Below are 15,808 nucleotides of genomic sequence, written 5' to 3'. Positions count from 1 at the left end.
CAGTATGGTCTCTGCTTCATGCCCCATCTGGCGAGGAAGAGTCTCAGCTCCTCTGGAGATAAACATGCAGCAGCAACCACCCCATGATCGTGCCCTGAGTGTGTTATATTCCCCTGCCGATCCGCCCTGTTCACAAGCTTCTGTTCCTTTGAGCTATGCTATCAATTACAAAGCCAGAAGAGACAGACAGAGAGGGAGAAAGCAAAAGAGAAGCGGCAAGAGAAACAAGAGAGACAGAGCTTTCCACCCGGAGAGCCACATGTCCATTTAGTTTTTACCAAGCTCCACAGGCAGGGAACGTGAGAAATACAAAAGAGAAGCCCTTTAGGAGCTTAAAATCTAGTCGAGGAGACAGATGGAATACCCAGCCCCAAAACAGTTACTTAACAATGTAAGCAGCCATCACTGAAAGGGAGGTTGGGCCTGAATGCCACAGACCGCAAATACTGTGCCGCCACCGCTCCCCCCCGCCCCCCCCCCCCCCCCCCCGCCCCACCGCCGCCTTAGGAGGGGGAAGAAGAAATTACTGTAAGCTAAGTGGTCTTTGGGGAGGGGTTGGGTAAGGGACAAACAGGGGCAAGGATGGACCCGGAAAAGGCCCAGCAGAGGCAAGCGTGTCCCAAGGACCGGCTGCATGGCAAGGAAGCCTTAACACCTTAGAGCTGAGATGAACCTGAGTCCAACCACTCAACTCTACAATGAGAAAAACAAACCCCAGAGAGGGTGAGTGATTGCCCAGAGCCACGCAGGACTCCTGGTGTCCGGGCAAGGGCCTTCCCATCACACCTCACGGCCTCTTAGGATTGTCAGAGGAGTCAGTGTGGAGGACTGACGGGCGTGTAAAAGGGCCTGACTTTTGGCCATTTGCAACAACCTCTGGCATGGTTACGGGCGAGCTGCCTGGCATTGTACCAGAGCAGGCCTAGTCATTGTCATTCATCTCCTCATCACACCAGTGACGTTTCAGCAACATCTGGTCCTGCTCTACCAGGTGGGCAGATGTGTGTGTTTGAGAGGCAGTGGGGAGGCTTCCTCAGGGCTACCTCAGCTGAGCTGCCCTCCAAGGAGGAGAAAAAGCTTGGGTTCCATACCTCAGGTCCGAGCATACAACCTCTAGGTGACACAGGCCTCTGAGGTTACCAGCCACTGTGCCAGAAACCACTTCCCTCCACAGCCACTGCCCTCCCCAGAAACACTCCAGGGTCCCCTCCCCTAAATACACTGAGCCCCACCTCTCCGCATAAGCTGTACTCCCCAGTAGCTCCAGCCCATAGTTCTCCCACCCCCTGCCCCCACAACCTGGCTCCACAGATCTAGACTCTGACCCTTCCCCAGATGCACACAACCGTGGATCTTGCTGCTGAAAGAGGGTTCCAGAGTAGCTGGTTAAACCACTGTCCCTCAGCCTGGTTGAGAATGAATCGGACTTTAGAAGTAGGTACCTGTGGGCCTGAGAAGTAAGTGCCTCCCTGAGATGGAGGCAGCAGGAACCTAGACTTGGACTTTCTCTCTCTTGCCGCCCCCCACAGCCTCTTTCTAGGAGTCTGGGCTAAACCAGGGGCCTTCCTGGAATCACCACAACTAGAGGAGCTTAGAACTTCGCATTTCTTCTTCTCATTTAATATTTTTATTTTTAGTAATTTAAACCATTTTTAAATGTACAGTACAGTAGTGTGTGTGTGTGTGTGTGTGTGTGTGTGTGTGTGTGTGTGTGGGCGAGGGGGAACAGACAATCCACAGTGGGCTCTATGTCGACAGCAGACGGTCCAGTGCCAGGATCGAGCTCATGAACCTCAAGATCATGACCCGAGTGGAAGTCGGACGCTTAACTGACTGAGCCACCCAGGCACCCCAGAACTTCTCATTTCTCAGAATCATAATGTTAACATTTAAGGAACATTTTATAGGTGCCCTGCACTGTGCTAAGTTCTTTACCCATTCTAACATGGGTAATCCTCACAACATTCCTCCTTGGTAAGCACTATTTCCCCCATTTTAAAGACCGTGAGAGGGGGGTGCCCGGGTGGCTCAGTAGGTTAAGCATCTGACTCTCGATTTCGGCTCAAGTCATGATCTCACAGTTCGTGGGATTGAGCCCCATGTCAGGCTCTGTGCTGACAGCACGGAGCCCGCTTGGGATTCTCTCTCTCCTTCTCTCTGCCCCTGTTGCTTCCATCCACCCTAAATAAATAAATATTAAAAAAAATAAAGACTCTGAGAGGTTAAGGGGGCACCTGGCCGGCTTAATTGGTAGAGCATGATACTCTTGATCTCTGGGTCATGAGTTCGAGCCCCATGTTGGGTGTAGAGATTTCTAAAAAATAAATATATAAACTTAAAAAAAAAGTGGAGAGAAGGCTGGGTGGCTCAGTCAGTGAAGCATCCGACTTTGGCTCAGGTCATGATCTCATGGTTCATGGGTTCAAGCCCCGCGTTGGGCTCTGTGCTGACAGCTCAGAGCCTGGAGACTGCTTCAGATTCTGTGTCTCCCTCTCTCTCTGCCCCTCCCCTTCTTGCACTCAGTCTCTCAAAAATGAATAAAACCGTTAAAAAAAATAAAATAAAAAGTGGGGTGTAAACAACTTGTGTTGGAATTTAAAAAGACAAAAAGTATATATTATATCTATAAAATAAAGACTCCCAGAGGTTAAGTGACTTGCCCAAGTCCATCCAGTTGGGGTATATTTGCTTCCAAGGCCCACCCTCACAACCACTGCTGGGCCCACCCAGGTGGAACAGCCCCAGGCTGGGAGGGAGGCCATCCTGGCTCTTTGAGAACCTGGCCACCATGGAGATAGGCTGGGCCACACCCTAAATTAGCGGTCACTTACCTAGCACTAACAGTACTACTTGATGATCACTTTCTAGGTGTCAGGCCCTGTGCCAGAGGTTTCTATCCATCACCTCATTTGATCCTCCAGTAGCCCTGATAGGCTGAAGAGATTGTGACCATTTTGTCAGATGAGGGCACAAAGGCTCAAGAGGGTCAGTAATTCATCAGTGAGTGGCAGAGCTGGGGTTCAAAGTCTGGCCCTGCACCCGTGTTCTCCCAACTGTTGTGCCACCCACATACCCGCCCCCTCCCCCGCAGTGATCATGACCTGGGGGTGGGCTCTGCTCTAGCACCTTGGACTGGCGGCGTCAGTCGGCTTCATCTGGGCTCTTGCTAGAAATGCAGAACCCCAGGCCTTGGCTTAGACCTACTGACTCAAAATATGAATTTTACCAAGTTCCTTGGGTACTTCATGGGCAGAGTAAGATTTGAGAAGTCCTGGTCTAGATCATATAGATCTTTGCTCCAATTCTCCAAGGGGCCTGAGACCAGGAAGTGAAGGCAGGGACTGAGAATATCAGTGGGGGGTGGGTGCTCCAATCATCTCCCCTCCTTGTATCTAGCCCATTTATCTCTCTCTTTTTAAAAAAATACTTTATTTTTAAAATATCTCTACACCCAACATGCGGCTCGAACTGACACCCCCAAGATCAAGAGCCGCCTGGACTCCCCATAGCCCATCCCTCTTTGGGGTCATCCAGGGGCACAGACCTCAACAGGTGTGAGCCAATGCACATATTCCCACTGGGTCAGGTGATGCACATGCCTTCCCCAGAGCCCTCCAGAGGGATGGCAGAGGGTCTCACAGGCCAACCCAGCTCCAGCCCGCACTCTGAGGCCCACACTCTGAGGTTTGGGAGAATCCCCAGGTCTTACCAGGAAGGAGTTAAAACAGAACAAGTTGCACTCTGGCTCCAATAATTCCACTCCCTGGTAGATTTCCCTGGAGTACTTCCTAACTGAATCCCAGTGAGGGAGAAAGCTGGGGGCTGGGCGCAGGGTCAGGCAGTTTGCTTTTGTTGGCGATGTCCGTAAATCGCCTTTAAATGAAGACTACAGTATTGGCTCCCATTACTGAGAGCCTCCTATGGGCCAGGCAAATAGTGGGGTGTGTTAGTCCTTACAATCATCCCACAGAGTAGGATTAAATGCACATTTCACAGGTGAGTAAACTGAGCCCCAGAGAGGTTAACTTGTCCAGGGTCTGTCTTATTACTAACAAATGTCTTAATTTGCAGCCTCCAGACTGTAAGCACATGGAACTGCAAGGCAGAGAACCCAGACATGCTAGACTCACGAATACTCTTCAGGACCCTGAGCCACTCCATCCTAAAAAGGAGGTATTTGGACCTGAAGCACTCAAGGGATCAGCCTGCGGTGTAGTCCACCCTGGTCAGGCCATCTTTGAATGACAGCATCTGAGACCACTGGGATGGAAGAGGGGGCGTTCCTAGCTGTCGCCTTTGGCCCAAAGGTCAGATGCCCCCCAGGGCTGCCCCCACAGACCTGGACCCCTATCTGCCCTGCCAGGCTAATCCGCTGGGGCTGGGCAGACTGTGTCTGTGAGGCGTGCTTAGCATGGCCCCTCCCCATCAGCCCCCAGGGAGCAGGCAGGAGAAGCAGGGGGCTCCAGAGGGCTCCTCACACCTTTCAGCAAGGCACCCTCCCATGTCACACAACATCTGCAGTGCCTGCAGGCACATGGGCAGGGAGTTATTACCAAAGGAGAAAACTCAGGCAGCTAATCAGCTTTGGAGGTTTCTAGGGACATCAGCTTGTGAAGTGAGAAAAGGAGATCCAGCCACCCGGTTGCCTGGTATCCAAGCATTCCCCCACGGGGTCACAAGCCTTGCGGGGAGGGGGGGCGGAGAGGGAGGCCGCATCAGACTGCCAGAGCCTGGAGGCAACCCCCCAGCTGTCCCCAGGACCCCAAAGGATTAACTAGGCTGACCTCACCCACCGGCCCTTCCCCCAGCTAGAGCCACAGCTCAGTTTCTGATACTGTGGGAGTTTAAGGAAACCAAACATCTTGAAGGTATTACCATTTATAGAAAAGCACATTTACAATTAGCTATATATAAACACCTGGGATTTATCTCCCAGAATTCTAGGCCAGCAATGCAGGGGCCAGTGTTGACACAAGCCAGGGAGAGTGTGGGGGTCATCACCCTGAGAAATCTCCTTTCTCTCATGGGCAAATCTTCCCGGGGGCCCCACCCCTGTGTCCACGTCCACGCTTCTCTTCCTCACACCCAGCCATCTGCTCAGGGGATGCGCCAGCCTTCCCTACACCGCCGAGGGCTGGGGTTGCGGGGTCACTGAGCCAGAAGTGATTCTGTCTCAAGGTCCAGAGAGCTCCATATGGGGGCCTGGATCAGCCTTCTTTAGAACAAAGGGGCATCTTAAACTCAATGAGAGGGCTCCTGCCTCAGAACGATTCATCACTCACCAGTCATTCCCAGCAACTGTGCACATGCCCTCAGAGCCAGGGAGAAACTCGGCAGCCATCAGCCAGGGAAGAGGCAACATGCCACAGGAGTCAGGGGGAGGGGGGAGGGTTCAGGCAGCCTAGACTGCAGTCCGGCTCCTCGGCCTACTGCAGTGTCATGGAATCCCTCTAAGTCTCAGTGCTGTCACCTGTAAAAGGGGGGCAAAAACTGCCTATCTCCCTGGGCCACGATGATGACTGAATGAGATCATTTATGTAAAAACACTTAGGCAGGGAGCCCAGCACACAGCAAGTGCTTGCTAAGTGTTAACTAGAATTATTACCAGCACCTTTAAGGTGTTGCCTCTTTAAGCAGCCTCTTTAGTGGACACCCCCTCCCCTAGATGTATGAAGTTATGGGGCAGAGAACACTCACCACTTCTAAAACTTTTGCCCTCTCTCAAGAGCAGCAGTTCTCAGCCAGGACCGCCCCGCCCCCACCACCCCAGCCTGCCACCGACCAGATCCATAGGTAAGTCTGGGTTACACACCCACGAGTGTGCACAAAGAACAACAGAATTTTTGCAGGACGGGGCAGCAGAGCACAGCCATCACTTCATCACAACTGGTGGTCCGTCAGTGCAAGCCGAGCACAATTCTAGAACAGAAACACCTTGCCTGGCCTTTTCCCTCCATCCAAAACACATCAGATAGCAAGTCGCCACAATGTACACTTTGAATCTTTTAAAATTCTATTGTCAGTTATACCTCAATAAAGCTGAAATTGAAAAAAAAAAAAACCAAGTACATTAGCATGAAGGTGAATGGGAGTAATGTCATCATTGTGGTGACCCTGAAATTATTCTGCCACATTTTTTTTTGCAAAACAAATTGTGGACAAGCTTCAGAATATCACTACTGTATAGTGAGTCTTATCCTACCCAAAAGATTTGAAAGTCAGCACATAATTAAAAATGGCATGTAGCTAAATCACCCTTCAAAATTCTCTTAAATCGCTCATAAAGTATGACTATTGTTTCTTTTTTCTTTTTTTTTAAATCTTTTTTTTAGTGTTTACTTACTTTTTAGAGAGAGAGAGAGACAGAGTGCAAGCTGGGAAGAAGCAGAGAGAGAGGGAGACACAGAATCTGAAGCAGGCTCCAGGCTCCGAGCTGTCAGCACAGAGCCCCCCGTGGGGCTTGAACTTACTAACTGTGAGATCATGACCTGAGCCAACGTGGGACAGACGCTTGAATTGACTGAGCCACCCAGACGCCCCAAGTATTGTTTCTTTAAACACAAGAATCCTACTCAATGGCCTGGGTGCTCACAGTATACGGGAAGCTAAGGCACACCAGCCCAAGAATTGGCTAAGGCTCACCCTCTTTCTCTCCCTCTCCCAGCAACAGTGTTTGGCTACATTCTTGTCAAATTACATTCCAATCAATTAAAAGAATATGTGATATAATTCTACCACCACGAATGATTACTATGTACCTTTTAAGTGACCCACGCTAAGAAATCCGTCCTCCACAAGGCTGCAGAAGACAGTACTGCTCCCCTGCCCCCAACCCCTAGGCTGGCCCTGGATACCCAGTCTGGGAAAGAACAGTAAAGGGTGTCCACTTACTTGCAGCCTGGATTCGAGCCTTCCGGCTGACCACCAGCCCAAAGCGGTTCTGAGCCACACACTCATAGTCACCCTCGTCTGAAGGGCTGCCTCCCCGATCCAGCCGGAAGTGATGGATCATCAGGGACCCATTGGCCAGCAAGGTGGAGTGGGTACTCTCCAGCAGCTCCACCCCATTCTTCCTCCAGGTGATTCGCACTGGAGGAGTCCCCTCCACTCTGCAGCCCAGCACTATAGGCTGCCCAGGGACTGCAACATCATCGCTTGGTTCCACAGCAAATGCCAGTTCAGCAGAGTGGCCAAGACCTGTATCGGGCCGGGAAGATGAGAGGAAAAGGAGAGGTCAGTGTCGAATGAACAGGCAGGGAGAACTCCATACACAGGTGTTCCAAGTTCCCTGGATCTGCACACCCACCCCACCTTTCTGTAACGCTAATAGAAATCTCTATTATATACAGAACTTACTTTATGCATTACAAAGTGCCATCTCATGCAGTATTTTACTCAGTCAGCAGACCATCTCAGAGAGAGAGAGAGAGATTATTTGTACCATTCCCTCTTTTACAGATAAGGAACTGATGTCCAGAGATATTAAGCAACTTGTCCAGGGTGTCACAATTAACAGTTACAAGTCTGAGATCCAAAAGTAAGACTGATTGCAACACAACTGCTGCCTCTTTTGCAGTCACTTTGGCTAAACGCTGAAGCCTCACAGACTTGCAGGGTGTGACCTTAGGTAAAGTGTTCAACCTGTCCTAGCTTCCCATTCCTCATCTGGTTAAGTCAGGAACATAGGGGCCCCTGGGTTGCTCAATCAGTTAAGCGGCCAACTCTTGATTTCAGCTCGGGTCTGATCTCAGTGGGTTCCTGAGATCAAGCCCCACATCGGGCTCTGCGCTGACAGTGTGGAGCCTGCTTGGGATTCTCTCTGTCCCTCCCCACCCCCCAAATAAATAAATAAATAAGTAAACACTTAAGAAAAAATAAATCAGGAACACAATGTGGCTTGTATCATAGAGTTGTTGAACAAGATGAACAGATTCAAAGTCACTATGAAGTTCTGGGAGCCTGGGTGGCTCAGGTGATTAAATTTCCAACTCTTGGTTTTAGCTCTGGTCATGATTTTGTGAGTTTGTGAGTTCAAGCCCCATGTTGAGTTCTGTGCCAACAGTTTGGAGTCTGCTTGGGATTCAATCTCTTCCTCTCTCTGTGCCCCTGCCTGGCTTTCTCTCTCTCTCTCTTAAAATAAATAAACATTTAGGATAAAAAAAAAAAAAGAGAGAAAAGGTAGATGTTCTAAGCAAAGGTATAGTGAGACAGTAATAAATCATTGCTTATTTTTGCTGCCTGGTCTGATGCCTGGCAGGGAGCAGGATGTGTGGGTGCGGTACCAGGTACAGGCTAGGTTATGGCCCAGCCTGGCTGCCTCTCCCCTAGGATGCTCTGAGTTTGGGTTGTTCTGGCTGTTTTGCCTTTGTCATAAGGAGAATTGAGGGGATACCAAGCGTCAACTCAGACTTCCCAAAATTCAGGAACAGGGAGGTTTCTAGAACCTTTACTCTCAGCGACCTCACCACTCCTGTAGAAGAAAACACAGCTGGAAGAAGAGAAGGGGAAGAAGGTGATCCGGGAATCAGGAGAATCCCGACAGGAAGGACAAACGCTCCAATCCCAGGCGTGACGCCAAGTCCCCAACTTCTCCAACGAGCCACTTACCAGACCAGTTACAACTTCACTCCAGGAGGAATGAACCCACCTGGTCTGAAAGGGCAGCCACAGAGCCCTCGTCACATTTCCAGGGAACTAGCGATCCCGGAGCTGGCCCCTCCCCAACAGACCAGCGCCCTCCCTGGTTGGGGGAGATGGAAAGTGGGTGGGGAGAAAGGAGGAGGGGGGCTGGGGTTACGGACGATTCCCCCAAACACAGGGATATGTAATATTTTAAGACATTTGAGGGTTTACACCCCTTCGACCCCCTACCCACCCTCCCCCTGTCCTGCGTTTCAGCCGCCTCAGCCCCCAACCCAACCCCGGTATAGCTGTTGAGGGATAAAGTTTCTTCTAGTAGATGCGGACGCGATATCTTTCTTCTCCGGAGCTGAGAGAAGAGAGAATACCGCCCGGACGAGTGTCCGCTGAGTGTGTGGGGTGGGAAGGGAAGGGACTAGACTTGCACTCCTCTCCCGTGAGATGGGCCCATACAGCTACAGAGGGAAAGGGTGGCGATGACGGAGCTCTGAGCAGTAACGCGGGCAGACCCCGAGCCTGGGGACAGGGGCGCTCCGCCTGTGCACCCTCCCGGGAAGGGCGGGCACGTGGATGTCCCCGCCGCTCGTTCCCTCTCAGTCAGCTCCCCTTCCCCTTCCTCGGCTCTCGGGGTCTGTCTTGGGTCTCCCCCTCCCCTGGCGAGGCCCTCCAGGACTCTGCTTCGTCCCCTTCCTTGGTCTCCGCTGAGCACTCCCGGTGCCAGTCCCAGCTCTAAATCCAGGACGTGCCCTCTCGGACCCACCTCCGCCCCCCCCCCCCCGCCCGATCTGCTGCGTTCGGTCTCAGCAGCCTCGGGCTACTCTGGTCCACCCGGCTCGCTCACTCCGACGGACTCAGCCCTGCGGTGCCCCGTGGCTCGTTTCCCCCTCTCCCCAACTCAGCCCGCTCGCCTAGCTCCTGCTTTGCCGCGCTCCTCGCATATCGGTCCGGGCTCGCGTCCTGCCGGAGTCCTGGAGCCGCAGTGCACTGAACCGCAGTCTCTCTTCCAGGGCCGGGTCCTCAGCATCCCCCTGCCTGCCCTGCCACCGGCTTCAGTGCCCTCTCTCCCGGCTCCGCCCCGTCCCGCTCGGCTCCCCTTCTCCGGCAAGACCCTCCGGCCCTGAGTCCGCCGGCAGGTCCGCGCAGCTCTTCCCAGGTCCGCCCCTAGCGCCCACCTACTCCCTACTCGCCCTTCCCGGGGCTCGGTCCGCGGCCGCCCGGGGCGCTCACCGTCGCTCGGCGCGGGCAGCAGCAGCGGCAGCAGCAGCGGCAGTAGGAGCCGGAGCCGGCGCGGCGCGGGCGGGCTGCGCGGGGGCGCGGCGCGCGGAGCAGCCATGGGGCTCTCGGTCCGCTCGGCTCGGCGACGCGCGGCTCCGGGGCCTCTGGCGGCTCACAGCGTCCCGCGGGGCCGGCGCCGGGGCCGGGGCCGGGGCTCCGGCCGGGGCCGAGCCCGGGCGGCGGCGGGCTGGGGCCACATGCCTGCCTAGGAGCGCCGGGGGCGCAGGGGGAGCGACGCTTGCGCCATCTTGCACCCACCCCGGTGATCTGTCAGCCTTGCCCGGGGTGCGCGCTCCGCACTCGCACCGCCCGCGCCCGCCCCGCCCTCCTCCCTCTGCCCGCCGCCCCCCTTCCCTCCCCTCCCGGTCCCCTCCCCCAGCCCCTCTCCCCGGAGGCCCGGTCTGGGGAACAAAAGAGCCGGCGAGCGCTTTAAGCGGCCGGACATTCCCGGCTGAGCGGCGGACGCGCCCCCTGCGCTTTGAACTGTGGCTCGAGCGGCAGGCGCCGTCCCGGGCTGCTGCCCGGTACCCCCTGCCCGCGGGCCAGCCCCGGACTTGGGGAACTGGGGAAGTGGAGACCCAGCAGACTGTCAAGTGGGTCCGGGCTGCGGAGAAGCACCCAAAGCCATGAGATTTGCTCTGACCCCGCTCTTTCTGCTGCGCCCTCCTCCACCGTGTCCAAGTGGGTATTTTCGAGATAATTCCCTAAAAGCTGCAGAAACTTGTCAAAGGTTCGGTTTTCCATGGTTTCTGGTCCTGCCACCCAAAGGCTAGGACGTTTAGCTGCAAGACTGGTCTCTCTAGACTGCAGAGTTCTGGCGCTTGGGTGGACCGGAGGTAAGAAGGGGTTAGGAAGCAGCTTCTCCCAGAGCCCTGGGGTAGCAGACCCAACAGGACAATGAGAACGCTGAAGTAACCTGGGTTCCGACCCCAGTTCTGCTTGCTGTCTAGCCCGGCCAACCCAGGCAGTCACTCTCTGAGCTCATCTGAAAGATATAGATAATCCTATCTCTCTCCTGCTCACCCCTAGGGATTTTTTAAAAACACAGGTCCTAACAAATGACCTGGCAAACTGAAAGTTAAAATTCTCAATAACATTTCTGTCACAAAGAAGATTCTAGGTGTTTCATGTCAGAGAACATATGAGGCAACCGGTAAGAATTTTACAGAAGCTATATAGGCATGTATCACCTCTTATGAGACACATACCCATGCTAGCCCTCAGAGACCTTTTCTTTTGGCCACTCATTAGTAAATGATCTTCTGCTGAGTCCAGCATGATGAGCTAGTCCATCTACTAAGTTCTAGGAGAAGGAGATTTAAAGAGGGTAGTCTTTGCCTCACTCAGCTATTTGGTCCTCTGGCATTGGGCTGGGATGGCAGAATAACTACGTCTCTCTTTTAATACCAGCTGTGGAATCTTGCAATCAGGAGTGTTAACCATATGTGAACTTTGGTGCAAATGAATAAAGAAGTGCAGGCCTCCAGAGATCAGATAAATTTACTAATGACGGGGTTTGTGCAGCCCAGGGACTCCTTACTCTGCAGTGGCAATTGGAAGATGAGTCTGAGAGGCACAGCTTGAGGCATATGAGTGAGCAATGAGGGGTAATGGAGAAATTCAGGGTCAGGGGGCACACCAAAGAAATTTAGGATCAGGAGACGCACCAAAGCCCCAAATCTATTTCATTGTGAGGCAAGGCAGGAATGATGGGCTTCTACTGGCCATCGGAAAGGGACAGAAGGAGGGGCCCCCTGGGCCCAAAGTCCTGGAACTCCCTCCTGCCGGGCTTGAATTCTCAATAACCCCTTCTTGGCTTGTCCTAGACTCGGAGAGGTCAAATCAGTGTCCTGAGTTGCTGTCATTTTAAATTCATTTTGACAAGTGTTTAATTCTTCTTTATCACAACGCTTGGTCTGAGAGTGATATGCAAATAATGGCTATTCTGCTGCATGCAAAATGTGCATATCTCTCCCTATGATCTGTCAATTAACACTGGTCGGGCCCACCAGCCACTTTGGGGGTGGTCCAGGGCAGGGCAGCCCCTGGCTCTTGGTTCCCTCAAATAGAAAAGCAGGCACCAAGCAGGCTCTGTAAAGATCTTAGCAGAGCGACTGCCAACCACGAACCTGAGATGCATGTGGGGCGTGGGTGCAGAGTTTTGTATGTGGCTGTGTGCCCAGGTTTGAGTTAATGGACATCAGGGTATTCGTGACAGTGAGTGTGCATGCGTGGGCACAGTGCCCCTATGTGTGAATATGCAGCCATGAGCAACTCTGGAGACCACAGTTACACAAAAGAATAGTCGTTAAGCCCAAACCTCTGGAGTTGCTCCTTCACTCCTCTTTTGCACCCAAAAAGTTAAACAAATGTGCACCCAGATGGAAAGAGGTCCCCAGAAAGCCTAAAAGAATGCCATCAAAGAAAGCATCTTTCCTAGGATAAGTGCCTGTTGTGGGAGGAAGATAGTTCAGTTCTTTCCCAGAACCACCTGCTCTCTACCTTCCACAACCAGCATTTCCCCCTCCTGGCAGGAAATACATTCTCTAGGGGAGAAAGACTGAGGAAATTCTAGTCATTCCACGTGTTTGGAAAATAGTTTATTAATTCATTATAGGGACAGATACATGATCAATGCCTTGGCTTAACACTAAAGACTATCATATTTGTAAGGAGGGGAAAATATGCTGGAAAAATAATTAAATAATACAGCATAAACTAAATACAGACAAATAATGAGCAGGTACCGATTACACGTGTCATGCATCAAGAAAAGGAAGGTTTCTAAATGAAACTCAAAAAATGTAAGGCATCAATGGTAGGTGACAAAGGAATTAATACCCTGTAAAAGGCCAATAGACTCTTTTCTAATAAAAATACTGCTACTAAGACACAAACCTAACACTTCCAAATTACCCAGGGCCCAAATCATATATAAGGCTAGTGAGTAATGGCCACTTTCTTATCAAGTGTGAGTTATAGGCAGATACCAGATTTATTACTTATTTGCTTTTGAGAAACAATTTTCCACCCAACCTAATGGGTTATAAATTGTCTTATTTGCAGCTATTTAATTTAAACCAGAGCCTCAGTGCCTGTTAAACAAGAACATGAAAAATGACTATGTGGCGTAATGCTAAGAGCCTACTGTTAAAACAGCCCTTTAATTCAGGGCAGTTTTTTTTTCCCCCTTTAGGAAAAAAAAAAAAAATCAAACCAGCGAAATAAAACGAAGCTTTTGACCTTCAGAGCAATGATGAAACATATACAGTGGTGTTAGCTACAGCAACGCCGAATGCTACAGAAATAGTACAAGTGACAATTCTGTCCCAAACGAGAGACAAACCAGCATGAATAATCTTTAGTGTTATCATAGGCTGGCTGGAGGAGGGGGAGGGGGCGGGGGAGGAAATGGAGGTGCGCGTGTCAAACGTGAGTGACGCCTGAGTGTAATAAACACAGATGCTGAAAGGGTCTGAGGAAGCTGCAACTCTGCTGAGAGACATTTCACCATTTAAAAAAAAAAAAAAAGAAGAAGAAGAAAGAGAAAGAAAAGATAGACTGGTTATTTCCAATTTGGCCCAGAAGCCAGAGTTAACCCTTTATGTGCCAATCAGTTAAAAAGATGCATTTAGGGAGAAAAGTCCCACATTCTATGCTCCTATGAGAGGCTGGGGTGCAAAATCACATTAATGGCTCATCTTCTCTACACAGGAAATAGAAGTCCAGCTTGTCCCTGTGTGACAGGTCACAGAAAATGACTTTAGGATTGACTTTAAAGGAAAAAAATGAAATGAGCCAATTACCCTTGTCCTGTGCAAAGACCTCGCTTCCAGCATCTAGAGGGTGAAATTCCTCTCACCCCCGTCCAGCAGCTCATGTTCCTAGGGCACAGAGTGGGAAGTCGCTGGGCTGTGGTGCCCCCTAATCCCCACTCTCCTTCTCCAGCTTTGGCTGCAGCAGGGAAGGAAGGGCCCCCACCCCCTCCATCTAGCAACCTTGCCTCCCTGCCTAGAAGGGAGGGAATCAATTTATCCTGAGCCTCTAGGTCACATTCCCCTTTCTCGGTCTCAGAAATCCCCTTGCGTGAACTTGGATCCATCACCTCCAAGGAGAATCCTCCTGTCTCAATCCCAGGGAGAGAGATAGATGCAAGGGAACCTGGAAGGTCTTCTCCAAACCTGCACCGGGGCCGGCAGTCTGCCTGGGGGGGGGGGGGTGGTGGAGACATACGGCGGCACAGAGAGAAGAGGGTCAGGAAGATGGCGAGTGAAGTGAATGGCGGACACAGAAGTCACGCTATGGCCTCAAAGCAGACATGAGGTAGTCATGTTGTTAGGGAAGGATGCAGAGATTGAACCCAGGCAGGTGAACCACACGATGCAGTCTGGGAGAGGTGTGAGAGACAGCAGAGACAGACAGACAGGAGACAGATGGACAGCGGAGAGGAAAGGAAAGAGTATCAGGGAGAAGAAGCAGGGCAGAACTGGGAGAGCGGGCTGACAGGACCACAAGAGTAGTGAAGGGGAAGGGGGGAGAGGAGAGCCCGAGGGAGTGGATCTCCAAAACCAGGCACTTCCCAAATTACAAAATGAAATGCAGAGTTGCTCTGAGGGCAGCCAGAGTCACCCTCTCAATCTGGGCCGGGCGACAGGGGCAAGGGAGACGGGTAGCGATGCAACTGAAATGTTAGGCATTCAGAGCCTACTGCACTCAGCCCAGCCAGACCGGAAAATGGGCCGGGGCTGTCTTTGTCAGACAGGGCATTGCAGACACTCTCAGAGTGTGTAATAAACAGCTAGGTGACGGAGGTGGGCGGGGGGGGGGGGGGGGGGGGGAGGGGGGGGGAAGGCCCACTGGGCTGGGGACTGACCACTCTGGGTCACTGTCCTGACCTGGAGGATCAATTAGGCCATAGTGACCACTGCCTAGACCAGAGTTCCTCAGCTCACCAGCCAGCACGTGCACATGAGTACAACACATACGGCCGTGCCTCACAGGTCCCTCACATGTGTCACAGAGTGTGGGGGGAGTGAAAACACCATTTCTTCCTCTCCCCAAGGCCAAAGCACCCCAGGAAGCTCCAAACAGCTTGATGATATTCAGGAGCTGCAGGTACACATGTGTATATACTCAGCCACACGTGCCATGACTCACACCAGCCTGCCCCAAACTGCACCCTGTAGGGGAGCTAGGCAGAGGAGGAGACTGGGGCTCTGGGCAGGCTTGGGCTGGTTCCTAGAGGGCAGGGGGCCTTTGGCTGGCAGCTGTGCCCAGGGGTCTCCTCCAGAGCCTCACTAGGTTGGAGGTCTGGGTACGGATAAGAAGCGTTGGCTGCCTCTGGCAGGCAGGTAAGTCTGTCTGGCCCCGTGGTTGCCTGCTCACACCCTCCCAGCTCCCTGTCCAGCCAGTCTACCCCTTGCCCTAGATCCACGACACTCGAAGTGAGGTCAGGAGCCTCCGAAGACAGGGGATCCTCAGGTTCCAGGTCCTGGAGGTGGAGGTCAGGGTTCCCTTTGGATGCACTAAAGTCAGAGTGGACAATGACTTCAGCCTCCACCTGGTTCCTGCAGGCTGGGGGTGGCTTCTTCCTACCATTGCCCTGGTCAGAGCAGAGAACACAAAGACGAGGTAATCATCACTGACAATGATCATCAGAAGAACGACCAACATACTTGGCGTGGAGGAGGACTGACCCACTCCCCCAAGCCCCAGAGTGTGTATCACCTGGGAGTTGGTAAAGGAAGTACAATGATTGTCCTACAAGAGATGATGATCAGGCCGACGCAAAGGCAGAGAAGAATGGAATACTACCCATTTGCCCTTGCCCAGAGTTCAGAAGTACCAGATTTAGTCAGAGCCTCAGTGCATAGGAGGAAGGGCAGAATGCACT

At 52.4% G+C, this 15,808-nt stretch overlaps 2 protein-coding genes across 9 annotated transcripts in view; both read right to left on the bottom strand.

The window, feature by feature from the left end:
• The window catches only part of IGDCC3 (immunoglobulin superfamily DCC subclass member 3), a 42,679-nt gene extending 32,476 nt beyond the window's left edge, over positions 1-10,203 (bottom strand). For 3 of the 5 annotated variants that reach the window (XM_045449411.1, XM_045449412.1, XM_045449415.1), the window contains exons 1-2: positions 9,868-10,200; positions 6,892-7,197 (exon numbers count right to left, since the gene is read on the bottom strand). In XM_045449411.1, the coding sequence (XP_045305367.1) occupies positions 6,892-7,197; positions 9,868-9,973 (412 nt within the window). In that variant the 5' untranslated portion in view covers positions 9,974-10,200. Of the gene's footprint in view, positions 1-6,891; positions 7,198-7,356; positions 7,734-9,867 lie in introns of those variants that run through there. The other 2 variants (XM_045449413.1, XM_045449414.1) reach the window with 2 other exon arrangements.
• A 2,297-nt stretch (positions 10,204-12,500) lies between these two features.
• Positions 12,501-15,808, bottom strand: part of IGDCC4 (immunoglobulin superfamily DCC subclass member 4) — a 40,647-nt gene continuing 37,339 nt past the window's right edge. For all 4 annotated transcript variants that reach the window (XM_045449407.1, XM_045449409.1, XM_045449410.1 and 1 more), the window contains exon 20: positions 12,501-15,517. In XM_045449407.1, coding sequence (XP_045305363.1) covers positions 15,107-15,517 — 411 coding nt within the window. In that variant the 3' untranslated portion in view covers positions 12,501-15,106. The remainder of the gene's footprint in view (positions 15,518-15,808) is intronic.

This window comes from Leopardus geoffroyi, chromosome B3, assembly GCF_018350155.1.
Source record: "Leopardus geoffroyi isolate Oge1 chromosome B3, O.geoffroyi_Oge1_pat1.0, whole genome shotgun sequence".
NCBI lineage: Eukaryota > Metazoa > Chordata > Mammalia > Carnivora > Felidae > Leopardus > Leopardus geoffroyi.
This window is presented reverse-complemented; position numbering and strand designations above follow the sequence as displayed.